This window comes from Melopsittacus undulatus, chromosome 16, assembly GCF_012275295.1.
Source record: "Melopsittacus undulatus isolate bMelUnd1 chromosome 16, bMelUnd1.mat.Z, whole genome shotgun sequence".
Taxonomy (NCBI): Eukaryota; Metazoa; Chordata; class Aves; order Psittaciformes; family Psittaculidae; genus Melopsittacus; species Melopsittacus undulatus.
In genome coordinates, this window is record NC_047542.1 from 3415311 (window position 1) to 3425882 (window position 10572).

General features: G+C 56.2%; 1 protein-coding gene across 3 annotated transcripts in view; it reads left to right on the top strand.

The window, feature by feature from the left end:
* The window catches only part of CCND3 (cyclin D3), a 33944-nt gene extending 23685 nt beyond the window's left edge, over nt 1-10259 (top strand). For 2 of the 3 annotated variants that reach the window (XM_034069774.1, XM_034069772.1), the window contains exons 2-5: nt 1396-1611; nt 6073-6232; nt 6451-6593; nt 8659-10259. In XM_034069774.1, the coding sequence (XP_033925665.1) occupies nt 1441-1611; nt 6073-6232; nt 6451-6593; nt 8659-8817 (633 nt within the window). In that variant the 5' untranslated portion in view covers nt 1396-1440 and the 3' untranslated portion in view covers nt 8818-10259. The remainder of the gene's footprint in view (nt 1-1395; nt 1612-6072; nt 6233-6450; nt 6594-8658) is intronic. The other variant, XM_034069773.1, reaches the window with a different exon arrangement.
* Nucleotides 10260-10572: the final 313 nt, after the last annotated feature.

The following is a 10572-nucleotide window of genomic DNA, read 5'->3' on the forward strand; positions in this document are numbered from 1 at the left end:
TCCAGTCCAACCCTTCCCCAGCAATGCCCAGGCCACCCCTAACCCATGGCACTGAGGCCTCGTCTCCAGTGTGTGAACCCTTGCAGGGCCGGTGCCTGCAGCCCTGCCCTGGGCAGCCTGTTCCAATGCCTGAGCACCCTGTGGGGCAGGAATTGTTCCTCAGCTCCATCTAAACCTGCCCTGGTGCAGCTTGAGGCCGTTTCCTCTTGTCCCATCCCTTGTTCCTTGGGAGCAGAGCCCAGCCCCTCCTGGCTCCATCCTCCTCTCAGGCAGTTGTAGGGAGCAATAAGCCCCCCCCGAGCCTTCTCCAGCCTGAACCCCACAGCTCCCTCAGCCATTCCCCACCACACTTGTGCTCCAGGCCCTTCATGAGCCCTTTTCCCCATGCCTGGAGCATTGCACGGGGTTGTTATGGCCCAAGTGCCATTGCTGCAGTGCTGCTGTCACCCCAGTTTGTTCCCTGCTCCCCAAGACTGGGCAGAGCTCAGCAGTGCTTGGGCAGGGCTGAAAGTGCCTGCTCAAAGAGGGAAAACAGCACCGCTACCATTTACTTCCCTAAATCCAAACTGAATGGGGCTCTCTGCGGGATGCAGTGTGGGGGGGTCAGGGAGGGAATCTCATGGGCCTCTCCATGAGGTGGCCAGAGCCTCAATAGAGAAAGAACAAATCTGCAAAGGACAAATGACATGGGTTAGAGCCTGCCTGCTCCCCACCCCACTGCTGCTGCAGAAGCTGCTTCTGTCAAAGGAAATAATGACCATCTTGCTTTAAAAGTTGGGTTTTTCTCCCCCTTTTCCCTGCTATTATTGTTCTGTTTCTGCAATTCCCTTTCTGAGAGGGGTGGTTGAGGGAGTGGTGCTTTGGAGCCTGTTCCTGTGAAGCCCTATGGGCAGATGACACTTGGCAGTGATGGTGACCGTGCCTGTCAGTGTCCTCGGTGCTGCTGGAGGGAGAATGGTGGCATTGGGTGCTATGTGAGGAGAAACCACAGTGTTTTTTATGGTTACATTGAAAGAAGGAAGTACAGTATGACAAGTGTTTTGATACTGGTTGAGAAATAAGAGCAGAGGATGAAATTCAGGGCTCCTGCATTCTGGTCATGGCTGTGGTACAAGTGGCTGAGGGAGGAGGACTTTTGGGCTCTGCCATTGATTCTTCTTGTGTCTCTGCTCCATTTCAGGTGGAATTGTCCTGTTCCATCCCCAGCTGGGTGTAATCCCACCAAGATCGTGGGCCTAACACCTGCAGCTAATTCACTCCTTAGCTCTAAGGTGCCTTTGAAGCCCTGCAGATACAGTGTGAAGCTCCATCACAACCAGAAGCTTTGAAGCTGGGGTGCAGGCAGGCTCTGGGGAGTCCTGTGCTCATTCAAACCTCCTTTCCCTGTGTCCTTAGGTGTGTGAGGAGCAGAAGTGTGAAGAAGAGGTCTTCCCCTTGGCCATGAACTATGTGGATCGCTACCTGTCCTCAGTCCCTGTGCGCAAGAGCCACTTGCAGCTCCTGGGAGCAGTCTGCATGCTCCTGGCCTCCAAGCTGCGTGAAACCATGCCCCTGACCGTGGAGAAGCTCTGCATCTACACAGACAACTCCATCACGCCTCAGCAGCTCATGGTAACCACCCCTATCTCCAGGAGCCCTCTGCCTCCTCCCCACTCTCTTATCTCCTGCATCCTGCTGCTTGGCAGCATCCCTGCCTCCAGGCCTCCTCCTCTTCTCCTTTCCCCACTTCTTCACCTTCCTCTGCATTCCCCAAGCAACCTTTACCCCTCTTTGCCCTGCTGGCTGTGATGTCTGTTGGCAAAGACCTTTCCTCCTCTCTGCCGTGGGAAGCCAGGATGTGACAGACTCATTTCCAAAGAGCAGGGGGGAAGATGAAGCTGTAAGTGGAAAGTTAACCGGTAAAATCAGTCTCAAGACTGATACAAGTTTAAAGATCCCCAGCTCTTGAGTTCAGCTTTGCCAGGCAGGGTGGTAATTGCAGAACCCCTTTCCTGGGGGCCTTTTGTGCCGGTAGCTGAGGAGGAAGCGGCCGCCCTGCTCCGAGTGACAAACACCCTGGAGACCGTTTGCCTACCAGAGGTTCTCGGGGTTAGTCAGAGCCTTATAAAGCACCTCTTGGGGGGCTGGGCTGGGTGGGAACCCACAACACTTTCAGGTGTGAATCGGAAGCCAGTTCTGGTAACTGGGGAACTCTGCTCTGAACGTGGGTTTTCCAAGCACCAGAGAAGGCTGGGAACCCCCCTCACCCCCACACCTCTCCATGGGCTCCATTGTGATGCCTGTGGTGCTCTATTCAGTTGAATCGTGAGCTGTGTTTGTAGCTTCCAAAGGAGAGCAATGAGAGGCAGGCAGAGCCCGTGCAACATCTCTGGAGCCTTTCCTTTGCTCTTGCTCCAGAATCAATATGCAGTGGAGATGGACAAGAATGGCTTCATTGGGATGGCCAAAGAGAGCTTTTCCAGGCACAAAGGATCCCTTTTCTCTTTCTCAATGGGGAAAGCACAGGGGTTTATTCCCAGTGTTTGGCAAAGGCACCGTGACCAGCCCCAGCCCTGATGTCTGAGCAGGAGATGCTGCATAGCCCAGGATCATCCTTCCCTGCCCACCCTGTTTGTTTAACCCTGTTTGGAACAGATCTTGCTCCAGTCTCCCACTGCTCCCCATTGTAGTGAGGGATTGGAAGTAATATCTGAAGATCCATGAAGGGTTTGTCTTTGCTTTGGGACCTGACAAGAGTTAATACCCCGATTACAAAACCCGGGTGAGCTGCTCTTTTCCTCCTCTGTGCTAATGTCACTTCTCTTTCACAGTCTTGTAGTGGGAAAGGGTGGGGAGGGGAAGGGAGCTTCTTCATCAAGGTCTGGACAATGGTGCGTCCTGGCCTCTTATGGATCGCTGCCATTCCGGCTTCCAGCGCATCCTCCCGGCCTTGCAGAGGAAGCTGCCTCCCATTCCCAGTGGTTTGCTTCCTCCTCCCCTTGCCGGGATGCTTGACACCAGCTCAGCGCTTTAGAAGGGCCACATCTGAACCAAAATCTTGGTGAAGTTATTCTAGGGAGAAGGAAATGATGCAAGAAGGGACGTGTCCAGTTGGAGGAAGTTGGATTTCCGTCGAGGGTGTTATCTAACCCACCTCTCGTTTCGTATAAGGGCTTTTCTGGCCTCTGCAAGAGGCTGTTGAGCTGCTGTGAGGTTGGGAGAGCAGCTGTAGGTCACCTTCATCCCTGGTTTGCTCCTAGTACATTGGCTTGCTGCTGAAATCCTGCACCTAAGGGCCTGTTTGCAAACTGCCAGGAATTGCCTGGCAAAGACATCAGGATCCAGCCACTGGGTAGGTAATGAAGGGAGCAGCAGGGACAGCAGGAGTGAAGGAGCCAAGAGCTGAGTGGGAAGGGATGTTCACTTGTGATGCAGCACTTCCCATCACACTGATGTTTCACTGCTTTACCTTCTGCTTGGATGGATGTGGCTGCTCCTGCACCTGATGTTGGCACCTTCTCAGACTCAAACACTGGAAGCAAACGTTTGTTAAATGCTTGCAAATGGACTTGCATGGCTGCTCAGTTCTGTAGCTGTGTCTCAGCTCTGCCTCGGTGGGTGCCAAAGAGCACCAGCAGCATCTTCCAGCCTCTTTGGAGAGTGCATCAGGCAGTGTCTCATGGAGCCTGTGCTCACGTGAGGTGGCACCTTATCAACTGGGGTGACGCACTCGAGCACAGCTTCCTTTGCTCCTGCAGGCACTGGGCTTCACCAGAGAGCTCCCTGTAGGCAGAGGGGTGAACACAGTGCCTGTCACTGCATGAGGAGAGGCCACTGGGGCTCTCCCAGCCCAGGCTGGGTTTGCAGAGCTCTAAATGGGGTAATCCAGTCTCTGCTTGAGACTTGAGCCTGTCAGCAAGAGGCTGCAGCAGCAAGCAGGGCTTGAGGCTGACTGCAGCAGGGCAGTGCTCCCAGATCCCCCTGGGAAGGGTCACTGCTTTCCTCCTCATCTGTGTGTCTTGTGGGATGCAGCCAGGAGGCTCAGGGCAGCGAGCCCACAGAGGGAAGCGTGGCTGCTGGGCAGTTCCAGCTTGGAGATGCTGGCCAGGCCCAGGGAACTGGTGCATTCCCAGCTCTGGGATGCTCAGTGAGCAGCCTGCAGCCCTTCCATGAGGAGGATGGGCTCTGCAGGCCACAGAAACAAAGGGACACTTCCCACTTTTCCTCTTCTCTCCCATTAGCTGGGCAGAGCCTGATTCACTTAATGCAAAACAGAATGCCAGGAAGAGGATGTTTGCAGGCGCAGACCTGTCTCCTGCAGCTTTCCTTCTGCTGCTCCCACAGATGAAGGGATTCAGGGATAAGGACACACTGCTGGGAAAGTGGGAAGTGCCCAGGGATAGCAGGAGAGGAGCAGGGTGGATTGGCAGAAGAGAGGAGGCTTCCCTGAGCTCCTCGTGGCCGAGCTGCTCTGCACCCTGGATCTTCTCCTTAGGGCAGAATGTGTCCCAGCAGCCCAAAGGCTCTGCCACACCAGTGTGGGTACCACATGCTCTGGGAGGATGGGCCTAAAGAACAAGAGCCCAGATGGTGCTGGGCTGGTGCTGCCTCTGCTCAGAGGCTCTCCTCTGGGGTGTGGTGATCCCCTTTGGGATTGCTTTGGGAGCAGCCATCTCCAAGTCCTCCTTTGTCCTCTGTGGAGCTGCCTCCACCTCTCACCCTTGGGCAGTGATGCTGAAGGTGTCAGCAGTGTCCTGGGCCCCTTCCCAGGAAGCTGGGCTGATGCAGGAGCCAGCAGCCACCTTTCCTTGCCGTTGGTGGGTTCCAGAGGAGTGACAGGGACAGCACATGGAGCTCTCCATCTCCAGGGGCTCTTTCCTTGCTGTGTTCCTGCAGTTTCACCCCTGGGGTGTCCTCCCCAGGCACTCCGTGAACTGTGCTGGGATCCTCAGGTTCTGGAGCTCATCACCAGGTTTCCTCTTGGTTTTATCCTGTGGATTGGGCCTGGCAGGCTGGCATCCATGTGGGATGTGTCCTGGTGGGAAAAGTGCAGGGAGGGCAATGGCACCCGGCACGTTTGGCCTCGCAGGGGGTTGAGGAGGTTGAGCAATGCTGCAGTTTGAGCAACTCCAAAGGCTGCTGTTGTGTAAAGGGGAAACGTGGGTTGAAGAAATAAAAGGGAGAAAGTGAAGTTGTGCCCTTAGGAAAATCTCACTTCTTCAACCCCATCTGGTGAGCAGCACTGCCCTTGTAACCCTAAACTGCTGGGGGAAGAATAGCTGCTCTGCTGGGGGGGACCAGAGATTGAAATGGAGACACCTGATACAAATCCCAGTTCAGCTCTGGCCTCCCAGAGCTGCAGCTCCTGTAGGGCCACTGTCCCTGCTGGCAAGGGGGGCACATGGGGTGTCTGAGCCACATAGACCTTGGCATTGATGGCAGAGCAGGCAGCTGAATGCTGGCACCCAGATCTGGTGTTAAGGCTCTAATCGTGGGGTTGTACTTGCTGGGTGGGTGCTCTGGTACCACTGTGGTACCACCAGGACTTGCTGGGGGATGCTGCTGCCAAGTGCTTGGTGTTGGGTCTAATGCCCAGCACTGGAAGAGATGAGAGGAGCAGCTGAAATCCATGGGGGCACTCGGCTTTCCCATCATCTCTTCCCAGCTTGCACAATGCTCAGGAAGGATACTGCAGAAATGCTCACATGCTTAGAGAGAGCATCACAACATGAACAGAGACAATGGCAGCACCTAACTGGGAGTGATGAAGGAATATGGGAATGGTGCCTACTGCTCCTTGCTCTGGTTTCTCCTCTGTGGGCAAAGCAGAGGAATGTTGAAGACTAATCCCACTGCTCCTTGGGAAGCAGAAGCTAGATCTATTTCTTCCTCTGCTGATCTTTACTCCTGGCTTTGCAACAGCTCAAGGCTGGGTGTGTGCTGTAGGTGCAGAGCAGGGATGTTCCCTCTTCCCTGTCTCCTGGATTGCACTGCTCTACTGTCCCTTCCCCAAGCCCTGGTCCTATCTGTCCTTGAACCCACTGAGCCTGCTCCAGCCCCACTGTATAACATGTTGTCCCTCTGATCCTGCAGGATTGGGAGATTCTGGTCCTGGAGAAGCTAAAGTGGGACCTGGTCTCAGTGATCGCCAATGATTTCCTGGCTTACATCCTCTATCACATCCCACTGCCAAAGGACAAGATGGAGCTGGTGAAGAAACACGCACAGACCTTCGTCGCCCTGTGTGCTACAGGTGGGTGCTGCTCCTGCTGGAGTCACCCTGGGGTGCTGCGGGCAGGGAGCTTGGATGTCCCTTCCAACCCAAAGCATTCTGTGCTCCTGTGGTTTCTCTGCTAAACAGGAGAGGCACCTTCCTCTGGTCCCTCCGGTTTGCCAGGGAAGCTGCAGGACCATGTGCATCCTTACTAACTGCTGCTTCCTCCCACCCCTGTGTCCCTGTCCTGGCTCTAGACTACACTTTTGCCATGTACCCCCCATCCATGATCGCCACGGGCAGCATTGGAGCCGCCATCCACGGCCTCACGGTCTCTGTGAGCGACTTCAGCAGCGAGGCCATGACTGAGCTCCTGGCCAGCATCACCGGCACCGAGGTGGTGAGTGCCCAAGGAAACCCTCCTGCTGCTGCCTGCTCCTCTTAAGGGATGGGACAAGAGGAAACAGCCTCAAGCTGCACCAGGGCAGGTTTAGATGGAGCTGAGGAACAATTCCTGCCCCACACGGTGCTCAGGCATTGGAACAGGCTGCCCAGGGCAGGGCTGCAGGCTCCGGCCCTGCAAGGGTTCACACCCCATGGAGACGAGGCCTCAGTGCCATGGGTTAGGGGTGGCCTTGGCACTGCTGGGGAAGGGTTGGACTTAGAGGTCTTTTCCAACCTGGTTGATCTCTGCTTCTATGAAGTCTGGCTCTTCCTAATGAAGCTGATCTTAGGTAGAGGAGTGCCCAGAGCTGAGTGAGCATCTCTAAATGCAGCCATCACCCTCAGTGCTGTGGCAAGCACAGAGCCTTTGAAAAGCAGCACAAAGGGAAAGGTCTGTTCCCCACACAGGCAGGTGTTGGTGGGATCAGGTTGACGAGGTGGGATGGGGCAGAGGGAGAAGCTGGGCTCAGCATCTGCTCACCTCCACCGGTGTCTGGTTGCAGGTGCCCAGGCTCCCATGGGAAGGGGGTCAGGAGCACAGCAGGGGGTCAGGATGCAGGGGCTTTGCTGGGGATATTGGGGTGGTGGGAGCCATCCCTTCCGCTGCCCTTTGGATGGGGCAGGGGGACCCCGCCGGGCTCCCCGTTTCCAGCTCACTCCCGCTGCAGGATGTGATCCAGAGCCTTTGTCCTGCCAGGGGCCCCTTTGGATCGATCCTGCCCCAGCCCGAAGGCAGCAGCCGGGTGTGGGGTCGGTTTCCGTCCCCTGACACCAGCGCCAGGAGCTGGAAGGTGCCGGTGGCTGCGCTGAGGCTTTGTCCATGCAGGGAGGGATCCTGATCCCTGTGTGCAGCTTTAAGCTGTTTTGTTTGCCGGAGCCCTTCAAAGAGGGAAGCGGAGCCACCGGCTGCTCCCAAGCTGCTGTTGTGGTGAATGGGGCAGGGGCTGGGGCACGGACAGGTGGGAAGCAGGGAAGGCACCAAGGTGGGAGCTGGAATGGAGCCCGGCAGCATCTCTGCTTCCCTCCCTGCTCACTGGAGAGGGCCCATGCAGCCTGGCTGTGCACAGCCAAGGGGCTGCCCCATCCCTGGCAGTGACCAAGGCCAGGCTGGACACAGGGGCTTGGAGCAGCTGCTCCAGTGGAAGGGGTTGGAGCTGCAGGAGCATTCAGGTCCCTTCCCACCCAAAGCAGGCTGTGTTTGTGTGCTCTGGCCCGGGCCGGGGGTGCCGGGAAGTGGGGCAGGGAGGAGGCTGTTGCTATTTTCACTCACCACATCCTCTGTCAGTTTCTAAGAACCGCTGGTGATTCCTGGTAAGAGATTTGGGGGGGTGAGGATCCCCAACGGGTGCCCGTGTCCAGCTCCAGCCCTGGGGTGTGAAACGTCCCCTTGTGCCCCTCAGTGGGCTCAGGAGCTGGGCTGCATTGGCTCCTATGGCTCCTGGTATCCAAGTGGAGGAGTTTCCTCCTCTGATTACAGCTTGTGGGGGGAGAAAACAGGTTTGGGGGTGTGTGAGTTAATGATATTACTTATTCATTATGATATATTGATTTGTAATAAAATCCCCTGCCCGCAGCCCCCTCCACCTTCCTCTTTTGGCCTGCGGTGTCCCCAGTGCTGGGGGCTGGTCACAGAGGGACAGAGGAGGGTAAAAACCTCATGGGAAGCTACGTGGCTACTGGTTTGTTGTAGTAAGGACCCAGGTGCGTGGTGCTGTGGCTGGTGGGTGCCTGTAAAGGCTGACACCCCCCTGCACGGGGCTGTTGTACACAGGATGGAGCAGATCAGGCATGAGCACGAATCCTCTTGGAAGCTCTGATGGACACGATGTCTGTTCCTCAAGGATGTGTCCAAGCAGGGAGAAGGCAACCAACACACGGGGCTTAAAGCACAGATAACCTGGAGATGCCCCTTGTTGGAGAAAGGCTTCTTGTGTTTAGATGCTCCATGGGGCAGATTTGAAGCCCAGAGCAACTTGGAAGGCTGAGAACTGAGGCCTCTCGTGTCGCTCCCTCTCCCACAGGACTGCCTGAAAGCCTGTCAGGAGCAGATCGAGGCAGCCTTAGCCGAGAGCCTGAAGCAGGCATCCCAAACCCCGCAGGAGCTGCGCTCCAAGAGCACCGGCTACCAGGGCAGCCATCCCACCGGCACACCGACGGACGTCACGGATGTCAACCTGTGACCACATCCCAGAGCCCAGCCCCGCTGCATCGGGCCCTGCATGCCCGAGGGTCGCTGCATCCCTGCCCCTGCACTGCTGAGGATGGGCTCCACTCGCGGGATCTGTCGGAGATGGATGCTCGGTGCTGCAGGTAGCTGGGGTGAAGCGACTTGTTGGGTGATGCCAGGGCCCAGGAATTGTTGGGAAGGGGCAGCGGGAGCCACAGTGATGTTGTTAAAGTGTTTCTCAGTTCATGTTCCTGTTTGCCACCTCCCTGGGGGGGGTTCACTGTGATGAATTCCAGCCCTGTGTTTGCCATCCATCATGGAGAGCCTCCGACCCTGGATACCTGACCTGACTCCTTGTAGCCTTCAAGTCCCTCCCCAGGCTACAGCCCTGCATGGCTTGAGGGAGAGAACTGAGGGCCTGGAGGAGGGAGCAGGGGCTCAGTGTCCCTTGGTCCCCATTGCTTCATGCCAGAGGGCTCTGGCTCTGGCTCTGGGGGGGTGGCATGGCTGCTTCAGCTTGGAGGGCAAAACGTGGGGCTTGTTTCTTGTTGCCGTTAGGTTTGGGGTTTGGGGGGGGGTTTGTCTTGCTTGGAGATGGCAGGAGCAAAGCCCTGGCCTTGGGCAGCAGCCTCAGGTGAGGTTTGCACCTGCTGAGGCTGCTTAATTTATTGTTAACTGCTGGGAATGGGGAGGGAAGAGTTGGAGTTCCCTCTTGTAGGGCTTTGCTGCTCTCCTCTCCTTCCCCTTTGAGTGCCTTCACCCTTCATCCCCTTCCCGAGCTCCCTGCGCACTGGGAGCAGCACTTGGAGGCCGGTTGGTGGTTTGGGTAGCTTAGATCAGACTAGGGTTGAAGAACTACATTTGCTGCTATAGTCTGAGCTGCATCTCCACACCTCGGGGCCGGGAGCTGAGTAAATCCCACAGGGATCCCAGTGGGAAGGTGGAGACTTTGCTGCGCACTTGAGAAGCGATTCCTGCTTTTTGTGTGTATTGTTGATCCTGTCTGTTAGTTTGGATAAAAGTGTTCCTAGAAAACAAGAAAACCCAGCAAAAACTAATGCTGCTTTCCTAAGAGAGACGCCTTCAAGACTGGAATTGTATTGACCAGGAGAAGCCAGAGGCAGGCTGGTTGGTGCTGCTCCGTGGCCGATGTCCCTTGGCGGATGTGCAAAAGGAGGTAGAACTCTTCCTTTCTGGATGCCACTAGAAACAAAGAGTCTTTTCCCAGGTGGGAAATGGGCTGCCATTCCTTGGGATGAGGAGAACCAACTCCTGGGAGCGGGGGCCCGGAGCCTGTCTGTCCACAGAGAAAATGTCCCTTTTTTATACATATATATATATAAATGAGTTTTAATTTAAGAGTCAAGTGGGTTTGGTGTTCACCGGTGAGATTCCCACTGCTGGGAACATCAGAGGAGTGTCTGGGATTTGCAATAAAGTATTTTAAACAAGTGTGGAAGCCTCAGGGGTTTCCCTTTGCGACCTGGAGCTCTGCTTGGCCTCCTCTTCCCTTATAGAGCCCCTGCCTTGGGTCACCCCATGGGGGGACCCTGGCAGTGGGGTTGGGGGTGGGGAGGGGTCTCTGTGGGCTCCAGCCCCATGTTTCCTGGGGCCACAGGATGGAGCAGGGAGCAGGAACAGCTCCAGCCATGGTGGGTATAAGGGGATCGCACTGTGGTTGATGAGGCCCTAGAGCAGCTCAGGGATGCTGGTGGGAGGATGCGGAACCAAACCCACAGATCAGCGCTGGAGCAGCAGGTGCAGGATG